Here is a 12,774-nt window from a genome sequence, read left to right on the forward strand (position 1 = left end):
AAAATTAATATGGTGGGAATAACAAAATTTAACATGTTATAGCAATTTAACTAGTTATATCAAATAACTTATCTATTTTAATGATATTTGAATTGAATCAAAAGATTAACCTTATCAACAACAACAAGAATTCATATAATCCCACAAATAAAATCTGAGAATTTATCTCTGGGTAAAAATATTATTTTCCATAGACGTTCTGCTCAAAAAGATAAAAAGAAATAATAAAATATTAACCTTATCAAAGGAAAAAAAGGAAAAAAAACAGTTTGAAGAAAAAGACAGAAGTGGCCAAAAACCCTGAGATCTCGACCTTAATCCTCAGACTAGCGAGAAGCAAGAACAAAGGGTTTTGCCCGCAACGATTTTCTCTATCTCACACATTCAAGTATAACTCTCTCTCTCTCTCTCTCTCTCTCACACACACACACACACACACTGTAATTTTTTTTTGTAGCTGTAATTGATTTATTTATAGTTCACAAATAAAATGGTTTTGGAGGATTCATATTGCCAATTTCAGACTATTTGATTTATTTGTAGCTCACCATTTTTTTGTCGTTGTGATTTCTATAAATTGTCCTTGTTTAGGGGTGCATTTTGTATGGATTTCCTTGAATAATGTTGTACCTTGAGAAATTATTTTTGGATAATTTTGTAGTATTTGGCTGGATATAGAAGTAGGTGACTTATGGTATTCCTATAAACTACTAGCATGGCCGGAGCTAAGCTGAAGAAAGGGGCGTTCAATTGAATCTCCTTTGTCGAAAAATTACACTGTGCTAATAGGGCAAAATCTTACTATTATATTTACACTGTGCTACCAGCATGGGCGGAGCTCAATGGGCTTTTGTTGGTCTGTAAAGTTTTTCTTTCTGCTCGTGTCAAATTGTCCTTCTCGTATTCTTATAGTACCTTTTAATTTATCAACGTCTTTAGGGAACTGTGGAAAGATTCTATTGTTCAAGTTACCTACAAAAGAGAAAAGGAGTGTATTCTACTCTTCAAGTTTGTTACCAATCACGGTGATTACAAATTGTTGTTTCGATCTAACAAAAATTATTGAAGAACTCTATCTATGTGAGTTTTGGATAGCTGGTCTGAGCCTAAATGAAGGAGGAGGGTTGTAGCAAGTTGACATGCAACGTAAACATTAGTCATAATATGATGAATCTCTAAAGATTATATAAGAAGGAATCATATAACCTACTACCACTAGTTTGGGATCGTGGTTTAGTTGATCAAACGATGTTTAGGAAATCTTCTGCATAGATCTTGCTGTCTTTTCTTTTTCTTTTTTGTCTAGATGTCACTCAGAGAGGTTGCTACTTCAAAAACGGAATCTGAAATTAACTCATAAATTGTTCAGTATCTTGATTACGCCAGAAGTAGAGAACACCTTTCTGTTGTTTACCTCTTCAGAGCTGGAAACTTTATCCAAAATTCTTTAGAATCCATCAGATGCTGATCTGTCGGAGATGTTATTTTTTTCAGGATAGGAAAACTAAATGTTGGCCAGAGGCAGAAAAGTTGCTGGGAAGGGGGAGACAGTGGCTGCACATTATGCTTTTGGCCCACTTGAAGATGATTTTATTATTAAGCACAGACTTCTTACTCGCACAACAACCACTAGAGGTGAACCGCCGTTGAAGAAACTTCAGAAAAAGTTTACTGCTTTTGCTTCAGAGGTAGAGAAGGAAGCTGATAACTATGGCGATTGTGAAAAACTTGCCAAAGCTTTTTTGCAAGAGCTAAATACGTTTGAGATTCCTCTCCTAAAGAGCAAAGCAGTCATAGATGCAAACCTTAGAGAGAAGGAAAATTTCAATGACCTGAAAGATGAGATAAATGGACAAATATTACAAGCTCAGGCCGATATAGAAGATCTCAAGAGGCAACTTGAAGAAAGCAAGATAGAGAGGCAGCATAAAGAAGAGTGTGAGGCCATCAGGAAGTTGGTTGCGATGCAGCCTCCAAGATCTGAAACTCAGAAGGTTATTACAGACCTTGAGAAAGAGATAGCCATGTTGGAGGCAGAGAATACTGCTAGTTCAAGAACATTAGAGCTTCGTAAAAAGCAATTTGCGCTTCTATTACACGTGGTATGTATCTTTCCGTAGAATCCATCTCGTTTGCGCTGTTGATTTTTCACTGGAAATTCGTTAATAGATTCGATTGAATTATATAGTAGCCAAACAACAGACCCAGTCTTATCCCACAAGTGGGGTCTGGGCTCTGGGCTCTGGGGAGGGTCGTGTGTACACAGACCTTGCCCCTACCTGGTAAGGTATATAGTAGCTAAAGACTTAGGAATTAGAGATAACTGACATAACACACTACCAACAGGTCCACAACTTCTTTAGAGAATTGCAAGATAATTCTCCTTCAATAAGCTTTTTACTTCAACATTTACATTTCACATTCTTTATTATGTTCTTTAAACCTGTAAAATCAGAAAGAGACTCTCTCTTGAGCTGACTCTCCCTATTGACTTTGACTGTTTTTAGTTTTTGTATTTTTGATATTATTGTCAACTCTCTAATTGTCGCTAGACCAATGGTAAAACTCTGTATGATTTTATATGAAAAAAGTAACCACGAACCATCAACAATAGGTGAAAATCCCAGGCTTTTCAAAGTTTTCATGACTTTCTAGTACCGTTTATCTTTATTAAGCATCATCTTGAAGGGCCTCCCGGAGCACAAGGCATCCCGCGTTCACTTGGGCTCCGGGGAAGGACTACACCCCAAGGGGTGTTATGTAGACAGCCTACCCTAATGCAAGTATTAGTGGTTGTTTCCACGGCTCGAGCCCGTGACCTATAGGTCACCGGGAGACAACTTTAAGCATCATCTTGAAATCCTCTGAACTTAGCCACTTGCTCTTATCATTGCCTTAGCATTCTAGTTTTTGGCCTAAAAGTCAATCACTATCTTTCTTTTTTAAACAATTGCATTTCTTTATCTATATAAATCATCAAATATTAGTATATCTCAAAGATGTTTGGTGAAAGTTATGTAAGACCAACTGGGGAACTTGGTTTTAAGTATTTTTGTCTGAATAACAATTATGAAGAGACTTCCCTGGATTTTAGTCTCTTAAATTGGTTTCTTTCCATTACCCTGGCATTATTGGGGGTCTATATGGTTTCAAGTAACATGATCTGAATGTTCATGAAGGGTTTCGTAACTTGAACATAACTACCAGATAAGAAGAAACAGTTTAGAGCATCCTTGCTGATTCTTATTGGCAGAATTAGGTATTATGGAAGAGAAAATAATTGATTTTCTTTTTGTTCCCTTTTGACTTTCTTCATCTTATATGTGCATTTTTTTTGACAATGAGAAGACGTGGCCAAATGCATCTTGTTCATTTCCACTTTACCTCTTGCGGTAGCTTGCCAACAATGTGGTCTTGCATAATATAAGATACTCAAAGAATGGACTTTAAGATTACTGATTGCAGTAAGAGATCACCACCGTGATCAAAAGGTTGTGGTAAGATATAAAAGAATTTCCTATAGCCATAGGTCTACACCAAATTTGCATGGAGCCTGTACTTGTTTATCCTAATTAAGGATGAGATAGCTAACAGTATACAAGATAAGATCCTATGGTGTAAACTATTTGTAGAAAACATTTGTGTTATGAAACTAGCGAGGGTGTTAACTGTTAACCAAAAGTTTGAACTACGAAGAGGAGCTCTAAAAATTTTGGTTATTAAGATAAGTAAAAGTAAGGCATAATATGTGCACTATTGCTGCCACGATCCATTAGTCGCTCCGATTGATAACAAGATAAAAAGAGAAAGATATAATATATTCATTGCAAGTTTAAAGCAGAAGAGTTAAATTGAAGTGAGATTAGGCGGGACTACGGTGCCTGAAGTTTGAACAAGATAAAAGAAAAGACATAATATATGCATTACAAGTCTAAATCAGAAGAGTTAAATTGAAGTGAGATTAGGCGGGATTATGGTGCCTAGATACAAATAATTTAATTATCTTGGCTTGATGTTCCAGGAGGATGGTATGGGATGAAGATGAATGCATTATTAAAATAGAGTGGTCGAAATGGAGAAGTGCTATTAGATTGTTATCTGATAGGAAGTACAAGCCAAAGTGAAATGCAAGTTTTATAGAACGGTTTCAAACAGGTAATTTTTATGGAAGTGAATATTGAGCCTCTAAGGTCTAATATATCCATAAGATGGATACTACAAAAATACAGGTATTAAGATGGATGTGTCGTCATACAAAATTAGAAATGAGTACTCCCTCTATCCCATTTTATGTGGCATGTTTCCTTTTTAGTCCGTCCAAAAAAGAATGACACATTTATACATTTAAAATTTTAATTAACTTTAAACTTCCATTTTACCCTTAGTGATATGATGTTATAGCCATACATGTTTATAACATATTTTAGACCACAAGTTATAAATTCATTCACTTTTTCTTAAATTCAATGCTTAGTCAAAAAATGCCCTATAAATTGGGACAGAGGGAGTACATTCGACAAAAGGGGTAAGTAACACACACAGAGGATAAACGAGAGAAGGTCGCTGAAGATAATTTGGTCGTATTCTATGAAGACCTCTAGATGCACCGGTCCATTAAGGGTGAAATGATGACAGTTGGAAGTGTTAAAGAATGAGAGACAAATCACATGGGAAGAAGTTCTCGAAAGAATTGTGTTGAAATCCTCGTAGAATTGGTGGAAAGTAAAACACAATAGAATAAAAAGATACATATAGGCAATACCAACTAGTTGAGATTAAAGTTTAGTCTTGTTGGTGTGCTCGCATTTGTCCAATATTTGCTTGGAGTCTTTTGATCTTGTTAAAGAATTTGTATGTCGGAAAAAAATGTAGAAAACTTTAAGGGCTAGAAAACCTTATTTATTGAATATTAGCATGAGACGGGTCTAAAGAAGCGAAGTGGAATGTGGCATTTGGTGGAATAACATTCTCGTCAAAATTTGAGTATTTTCACCTTATGAGTATGATAAGTGTAGAGCTACAAATTGACAAAATTAAAAATAAATTCCCATCTTGAGAAAACCGCATGATACCTAATACTCCAATAAAAGAAGTGAAAGCACGTGTGTGTGTATATATGTATATGTATATATGTGTGTGTAAAAGGTGAAAGATTGCAGGTTATGTCTTGGAGAGATTTGAGAGTTTGTGGCACATAAATTGCATCATCAAAATTATTTCCAATTTCTTTTACCTTTTTTTGTGATTCTGCATTTATCATTTTGCTTTGTAAGAAAAATAAAAAGAATAAAGTATTCTGAAGCCAAATGCTCTTGGATGGGTAGTTGAATAGGGGTATAAATCCTTTTTTCTCCTTTATATTGAATGTAGTCAATCACTTTGAGGTCATGAGAACCTTGTGATTTGATATAAATTATGGCATGCATCTCTGAGGAGAGTGGCGCGGCCAAACATCATCCCAGAAGCGAATCAGCTTACCATTGCCCAACCAAAGTCTAGCCCAAGTTCTGCCTGAAAGTCTCTCCGTAAAAAATAATACCTTTTAGCCCTGCTACAGCCAAAGCCCATGGCACGTATTGTCCGCTTTGGTCCAATAGACCTCATGGATTTGTCCCTTGGGCTACACCATCATCGAGCCCAAAAGCACGCGTACCATGTAAATTTGTGTTATGCATGATAAAGCTTTTCATTTTACTCTCCCATTCAGTTGTAAGATTCGCCTTAGGTGTCATTTGAACCCCTTCCAGCTAGAAGCTTGCCAGTTCTTCCTGTCCTTGTCGGCCCACCCTCCTTCATGGGCGTCACGAAGCCCCCTTGGGGCTACAACGAGGAAGAGGTTTGCACTACTACCGTACTGAGGGAGCATCCGGCTCTGAGACTATATCTGTCACAGCTTAAGCCCATAACACGTATTGTCCTCTTTGATCAAATGAACCTCACAGATTTGTCCCTTGGGCTACGCCATCGTCGTGCCCATAAGCAAGCATACCATGTGAACTTGTGTTATGCCTTATGAAACTCTCCACTTTCTCCTCTCATTCCGATTGAAAATTGAATTTGCCAAAGGTATCATGTGCACCCCTTAGAAGTCTGCTAGTCCTTCTATGACCCGCCTTCTGGGTGTCACATCCTTCTTTTCTTTTCTGTGTGGCTCGTTCTATCATGTTTATTCTATTATTCTTTTCTTCCTCCTCCCGCCACCCAGGGTGGTGGAGGGGGTGGTGGGGGGTTGGGAGATCTCTTCCCATCTTTGCTTCAGAATCAGCTAAGATTCTATTTACATGTTGGATAAACACCTACATACTAGTGGAAGGAGAGCCAACACATAATTAAATAATATGGAACTTAAAATTGAGACCTCATACTCACAGTGTCAAAGGTTGAATTATAGCACTACTAGATCAAGGCCTCATTTGGCCATTGGCAAGAATCTTATTTTTCCATCCATGCCTTCAGTTTTCCTTTTCTTAAGATTAATGCGCTACGTGTCCAATGATTAGAAGGACTACGTAATAGAGAATTAGAGATTTGAAGGGCCTTCATAGCGCCTGTTATTGATCATTCTATTTACTGTGGTTTTGAGGGACTTAAATCATGTCAAATCTTCCACTGCTGCTCCATCACTGTGAAGGGCTATGCTAAAGTTTGATCCCTTGTTCCTCCTATTATCTTCCCGATTCACGCTCTGAGATTTCACAGTTTCAGACATATTCAATTATTCTCTAATTTATTGCAGCTATTGTAACTTCCAATTACTATATATTAAGTTTCAGTCGATTTTTTCTAACACCCATGATAATCAACTATGTGTGATAAGCAGATGACTGGATCATTGTAAAACATTAATTGTCAAATTTTCCATGTTTGTAGATAGATAGGTAGTTAACGTTTGTGTAAGTGCTTAATATTTTATATGTATGTGAGAAAACTTTGATCAGTATAAGTGGATGTCTTTTGCTGATGTTCAAACTTCTTCCTTAGGTTGATGAGTTGCAGAACACGATAGAAGAAGAACAGAGGAGTTTGGTTGAAGAGATGAGGAATGCAGTTGATGATCATAATAAGAATGGGCTGGAGGATGCTACTGGGGGTCTTGAAGCAATGGCTGTGGATTAGCGAGTGGTTTGCACTTGGACTCCCGTAATTATAAGCGTACTCTTTCATCATTGTCTAACTGTACCATTTGTCAAAACGATGTTAGTGGTTGGTGGAATTTATTCTTATATGTTCCTAATAATTTTGACGAGTTTTAGTACGTTAATACTACAAAAATTAGCAATAGGTCTCTAATGCAGTACCTAATATTGGAATTCAATTCAAGTCTTTAAGGGCTGTAGCTTTTGTATGATGCATATCTTACTTCATATTAGAGTGTTTACATCTCAGCATCCATATAAAGTGCAATACTAATATTGCACAAAAGTACTGGTGTTGGAGAGGCATTTTCTTCTTTGTAACACTTTCTTTCAGGTTATATCTAGGTTTTCTTTGATTGTCGGCAATGTTTAACCCTTTCGAGATTGCTCAGAGTCAAGTCAATGACTTTTGGCAATCTGAGCTTTATCCTTAGAATTTGATTTGGTGCTGTCACCAGGTCACAACCTTGTCCTGTAGTAGAAGATAGAGTCTGCAGGAATCATGTTTGGTAGGGTCGAGGTGCTGTGAAGGCTTACTTAGGAATTGAGCATGAGAAATAACATATCACATTATGCTGCACATGTAGCTTTAAGTGTTATCTTCTGACATCTTAGACACACCTTTCGCCTACATGCACCACATATCTAAGAGTGTTGAGATCTCTAAGAATATCAATAGTGAATATTTATTTTCTTTCTGTCTCAGTTAAATGACTTCAGTCTTCATTGTTGCAGTTGGCATACTAAGGACAAGACTTTGCCAGATGACAAATAGCTCCTACCAATGGCTGTATTTTAGTATTAAGCACTCTTTTTTCTTGGAAAAGAATTTCCAAACCCCTAGCCTTTTTCAAGGCATATAGTAAATTTATGTCAACTTTGTATCAGATGCCAAATTTAGGAGGTGTAAGTTCAAGGACCTGGCTATTTGGACCTCTAATGTGCCTGAGAATCAGCCTCTACTAATTTTGATATTTCTTTCAGAATTATGATATCATGTTGATTCCAGTCCTATAAAATATCAATCAATGAGCCCTCCTCTGTCCCCAACTCCTCCCCCACCCAGGGCCCAAACTGTTCTCTTTCTTCCTTTTTGTGATGACAATGGTATTCTGATCAACTTGTGTATACATGGACTATATTACCTGTTGCTTGATACTGTCAACCAGTACAGATACCGAATAACTCTTCCCATCAAGGTCAAGGCAAATCGGAAGAAATTGCCTTGTGTTTTTTTTTGTCCGGTGATATTTGAATCGGGGTCCCCCATAGCTCTACTCACTTCATTTACGCAGACCAGAGTCTTGTAATAGCTTTCCGTCATGCTATTTAACAATTTTTGCATTTCTATGATAGTGTAGAAATACAGTACACACTACCATCCCCAGACACCACTTATGAGATTACACTGAGTTTGTTGTTATTGTTGTTGTTGTTGTTGTATGATAGTGTAGAAATGCTGGATATGACAGTTTATTTAATGTACTCTGATTTTGACATGCACAAATTGGTGTGGCTAAAACGAAAGATGGATTAAATTCTGATGGAGAACAGTCACCCTGACATCTCAGTTCTTTTATTATTGAGGGACCATTCTGATTTTGGCTGTGATGCCACATTCAGTTTTCAAATTTGATTTACTTGTCATCTTCACTTAATTTGAGATAGTCAAAATCTTGAACATGAAACATGAAAGGATTGACTCAGTCCAACTATAAAAAGTTCTCAATGGACTTTAATTAATTAACTTGATCTAAAGTCCAACTTGACCAGTTATTTAAATAGTGCTTAAGGAGTGTCATAGAATAAAGTCTAAGATGTAAAATTCATGATGTAAACTGAGGATAGTAAATTTTGGTTGGTTTGAATAATAAATTCCTCAACACTCGAGATTGAGGTTTTTTCAAATTGAAAAAGAAAAAAAAATAAAATTAAGAACTAAGAGGAACCTTGGAATTACAATTAACCACTACTAGAGTATGTATGTATATATATATATATATATATATATATATATATATATATATATATATATATATTAAAGAAATAATGTGCATTTGTGGCTAAGCTAAATATTATTATAAATATAACCAACTACCCTATCTTAACTAATAAAGTTTTTACCACAAAAAAAATTGAACTGAAAGACAATTAGGAAAATATATATAATAATGTTTAATTTAAGTTAAAATTAAAAGATAATTTTTTTAACTTAAATGGAAAGATAGTAAATAAAATTATTTTGAATCTGAATGGAAAGAAAGAAATAATATTCTTATAACGATATAACCAACTACCCTATCTTAGCTAATAAGTTTTTGACCACGAGAAAATATTGAGCTGAAAGATAAAAAATAACACCCTTATCTTAACTCATTATATGTGACGACCCAAAGGGTCATCACCTGTTTTCTTACTCATTCCGTACTTCCGAGGTCTTGAAAACCTCATTTGTAGTCGCCTCGATTTGCGTGCGCAGTCCGGGCGCGTAGCCGGAAAGCTTAAATATGAAATTCTGTGAAAAATGCTAAAATTTGATATTAAAATGAGTAAATTTGACTCCGGTAAATATTTTGGGTAAACGGACCCGGACCTGTGATTTGACTGTCCCGGAGGGTCCGTAGGAAAATATGGGACTTGGGCGTATGCCCGGAATCGAATTCCGAGGTCCCAAGCCCGAGAAATGAATTTTTGAGTAAAATTATTTTTCCGAAATTTATGAAGAAAATTGAAATGAAAATTGGTTAGAACATGGTGGTATCGGGCCCGTATTTTGGTTCAGGCCCCCGGTACAGGTCTTATATGTGGTTTAAGATATTTCTGTGAAGTTTGGGTGAAATTGGACGTTGTTTGACGTGTTTCGGACTTAAAACTCTAAATTTTAAAGTTCATGAAGTTTGAAGAAAAACTAGTGATTTTGAGGTTTGATTCATTGTTTTTGATGTTGTTTTGGCGATTTGATTGCACGGTTAAGTTCGTAGGATGTTGTTGAGTTAGTGCATGTGATTGGTTAGGAGCCCCGAGGGCTCGGGAGTGTTTCGGGGGTGTTCGGAGTGATTTCAACTTAGGAAAATTGCAGGTTTTTGCTTCAGCTGTTGCAGGTTCCTTTTTGTTCTTCGCGTTCGCGACGCCTTCTCCGCGTTCGCGAAGCTTTGAGTCTTCCCTTTCATCGCGTCCGCGTGAAGTTACACGCGTTCGCATAGACCAAGTCCTGGACCCCCCAGCCTTTCCTCTTCGCTTTCGCACTCTTTCCATCGCGAACGCGGTGGTCTGCCAAGTTTACCCTTTGCGAACGCAACCTTCCTTCCGCGAACGCGAAGGGCAATTTTGCCTAATTATTTTTAAAACCCCAAAACAGAACCATTACGGGATTTCACCAAGTTTTCACCAAAACCTTTCTTCTCCAAGCTCTTGCGCGACCATTGAAGCAATTCTTCATCAAAACTTCTTGGGTTAGTAAATCTTAACTCGTTTCCTTCATTTTTCATCAACGTCTAATGAATTCCTAAGCCTAGAACATGTAATTAAGGGTAGAAATTAGAGAAATGGGTAGGGTTAGGGCTTTTTGATTTTTCTTGATTTAGACCTCGTTTTGGGGTCGAATTTGAAAATAAATTATATATTCGGGATATGAATTTGGTCCGAACCTCGTGTTTTGACCGAGCGGGCCCGGGGGCGACTTTTGGGATTTTGGGAAGGAAGCTTGAAAATCTATAATTAGGCATTGGGTTTGATTTATTTAGCATATATTGATACTATGAAGTCATTATTGTATAGATTTGATTGAGTTGGAGCCGAGTTCGAGAGGGAAAGCGGTTGTTGTGGATTGATTTGGCCGTGGAAGTTGAGGTAAGTGTTTGGTCTAACCTTAGCTTGAGGGAATAAGAGTTGAGTCTTATTTGCTACTTGCTAATTGTCGATTACGATGTATAGGCATGGTGACGAGTATCTATACATTGGTGTCTAGCATGACCGTGAGTCCTTATATTGCGAATATCCTGGTTTTGTTATAGCTTCCATACTTAATTGATGATTTCTATATGTTGTAAAGAGTATGTGAAAGGAAATTGTGATCTTTGAACTTCGTGGAGCGTTGGCTCGAGTTGAAATACAAATTGTGAAGGTATATGAGATATTTAAATTCTTGGAGCGTTGGCTCAAGTAATAATGTGAACTATGAGATGAAAGTGAAAGAAAGAGAAAGAGATTGGTTTATTCCCTTGCCGGGACGTTTTGTTGTTTTGTCGATTTTCTCCCTTGCCGGGACATGGAAATTTATTGATATTGTTCACTTGCGGGGATTTAATTGTTTAATTGCATTCCCTTGCCGGGATTTCTATCATTATTTGTTTACTTTCTTGCCCCTTATTTATGATTGTTATTTGGGTGAGGAAGAGTGATAAAGCACGAAGGGTGATACCGTGCATTGTATGATATTTGTGGATCGGGTTGCGCGCCGCAACAACGCTAAATGATATGGATCGGGTTGCACGCCGCAACAATGATATTTGTGGATCGGGTTGCACGCCGCAACAATGCTAAATGATATGGATCGGGTTGCATGCCGCAACAGTGTTGTTATATATTGGGAACGGGTTGCGCGCCGCAACAATTATTGATACAAGTGTGTTTATTTTTGATATTAGTTTCTTTGTTCGCTGTAAATTCTAAGCTGCCCTTAGACTGTTACTCTGGATTTACTGTTAATATTGGTATACCCCGGCAGCATGTTTTCCCCCTCCCATCTATACTTGTTTATTCCTGCTTTACTTTTCGCTGTATATTATATAACTGCACAAGTTTAATTGGTAGTCCGATCCTAGCCTCGTCACTACCTCGCCGAGGTTAGGCTAGGCACTTACCAGCATATGGGGTCGGTTGTGCTGATACTACACTCTTTGCTATTTTGCACAGATCCAGGTTTTGGACAGCAGCAGCAGTAGCATGGGAGCAGGCCTTCAGTCCAGCGAGACACCGAGGTAGCCTTGCAGGCGTCCGCAGGTCCGGCGTCTCCCCTACCTTTTACTTTAGACTGTTATCTCATTGTATTCGAGACAAACAAATATATTTCTTTCATACATCGTATTTAGCATTCTTAGATGTTCGTGAGTATTGTGACACCAGTCTTGGGTTGAGGCTTATGTTGAATTCTTCCGCATTTCCATTCAATTTTCGTTAATTTAAGACTTCCGTTTATTTAGTTAAATTAGTCGCTTTTATAATGCTGATAAATTATTAAAAAGGATTATGTTGTTAATGATAAAGCAATTAATGTTTGGCTTGCCTAGCTCCCAATAGTAGGCGCCATCACGACTCCCGAGGGTGGAAAATCCGGGTCGTGACAAGTTGGTATCAGAGCTCTAGGTTACATAGGTCTCACAACTCACGGACAAGCTTCGTAGAGTGTGAGGGATCGGTACAGAGACGTCTGTATTTATCCCCCAGAGGCTACAGAGTTAGGAAACTTCACATTTGTTCTTTCCTGTCGTGCGGTTCTGTTTCTCAAATACTGATTGAATTTCTACTCTGTTCTTTCGCAGATGGCGAGAACACGCGTTTCCTCATCTATCGCTCAGCAGCCCGAGCCCCCAGCAGCAGCTCCCGCCACGGGCAGAGGCGAGGCCGAGGTAGGGGCAGA

General features: G+C 37.6%; 1 protein-coding gene across 4 annotated transcripts; it reads left to right on the top strand.

Moving 5' to 3' along the window:
- The first annotated feature begins 260 nt into the window (after positions 1-260).
- Positions 261-8,619, top strand: LOC109237179 (THO complex subunit 7A-like). 4 transcript variants are annotated; one of them, XM_019403448.1, is made up of 4 exons: positions 261-388; positions 1,495-2,102; positions 6,982-7,152; positions 7,872-8,619. In XM_019403448.1, exons 2-3 carry the CDS (start codon positions 1,509-1,511, stop codon positions 7,114-7,116), a joined length of 729 nt encoding a protein of 242 aa, XP_019258993.1. In that variant the 5' UTR covers positions 261-388; positions 1,495-1,508; the 3' UTR covers positions 7,117-7,152; positions 7,872-8,619. The 4 variants fall into 4 exon arrangements, with proteins under 4 accessions (XP_019258993.1, XP_019258992.1, XP_019258994.1 ...); XM_019403447.1 differs by having other exon boundaries at positions 6,982-7,140; XM_019403449.1 differs by having other exon boundaries at positions 6,982-7,122.
- The last annotated feature ends 4,155 nt before the right edge of the window (positions 8,620-12,774 follow it).

Source organism: Nicotiana attenuata, unplaced genomic scaffold (assembly GCF_001879085.1).
Source record: "Nicotiana attenuata strain UT unplaced genomic scaffold, NIATTr2, whole genome shotgun sequence".
NCBI classification, from domain to species: Eukaryota; Viridiplantae; Streptophyta; class Magnoliopsida; order Solanales; family Solanaceae; genus Nicotiana; species Nicotiana attenuata.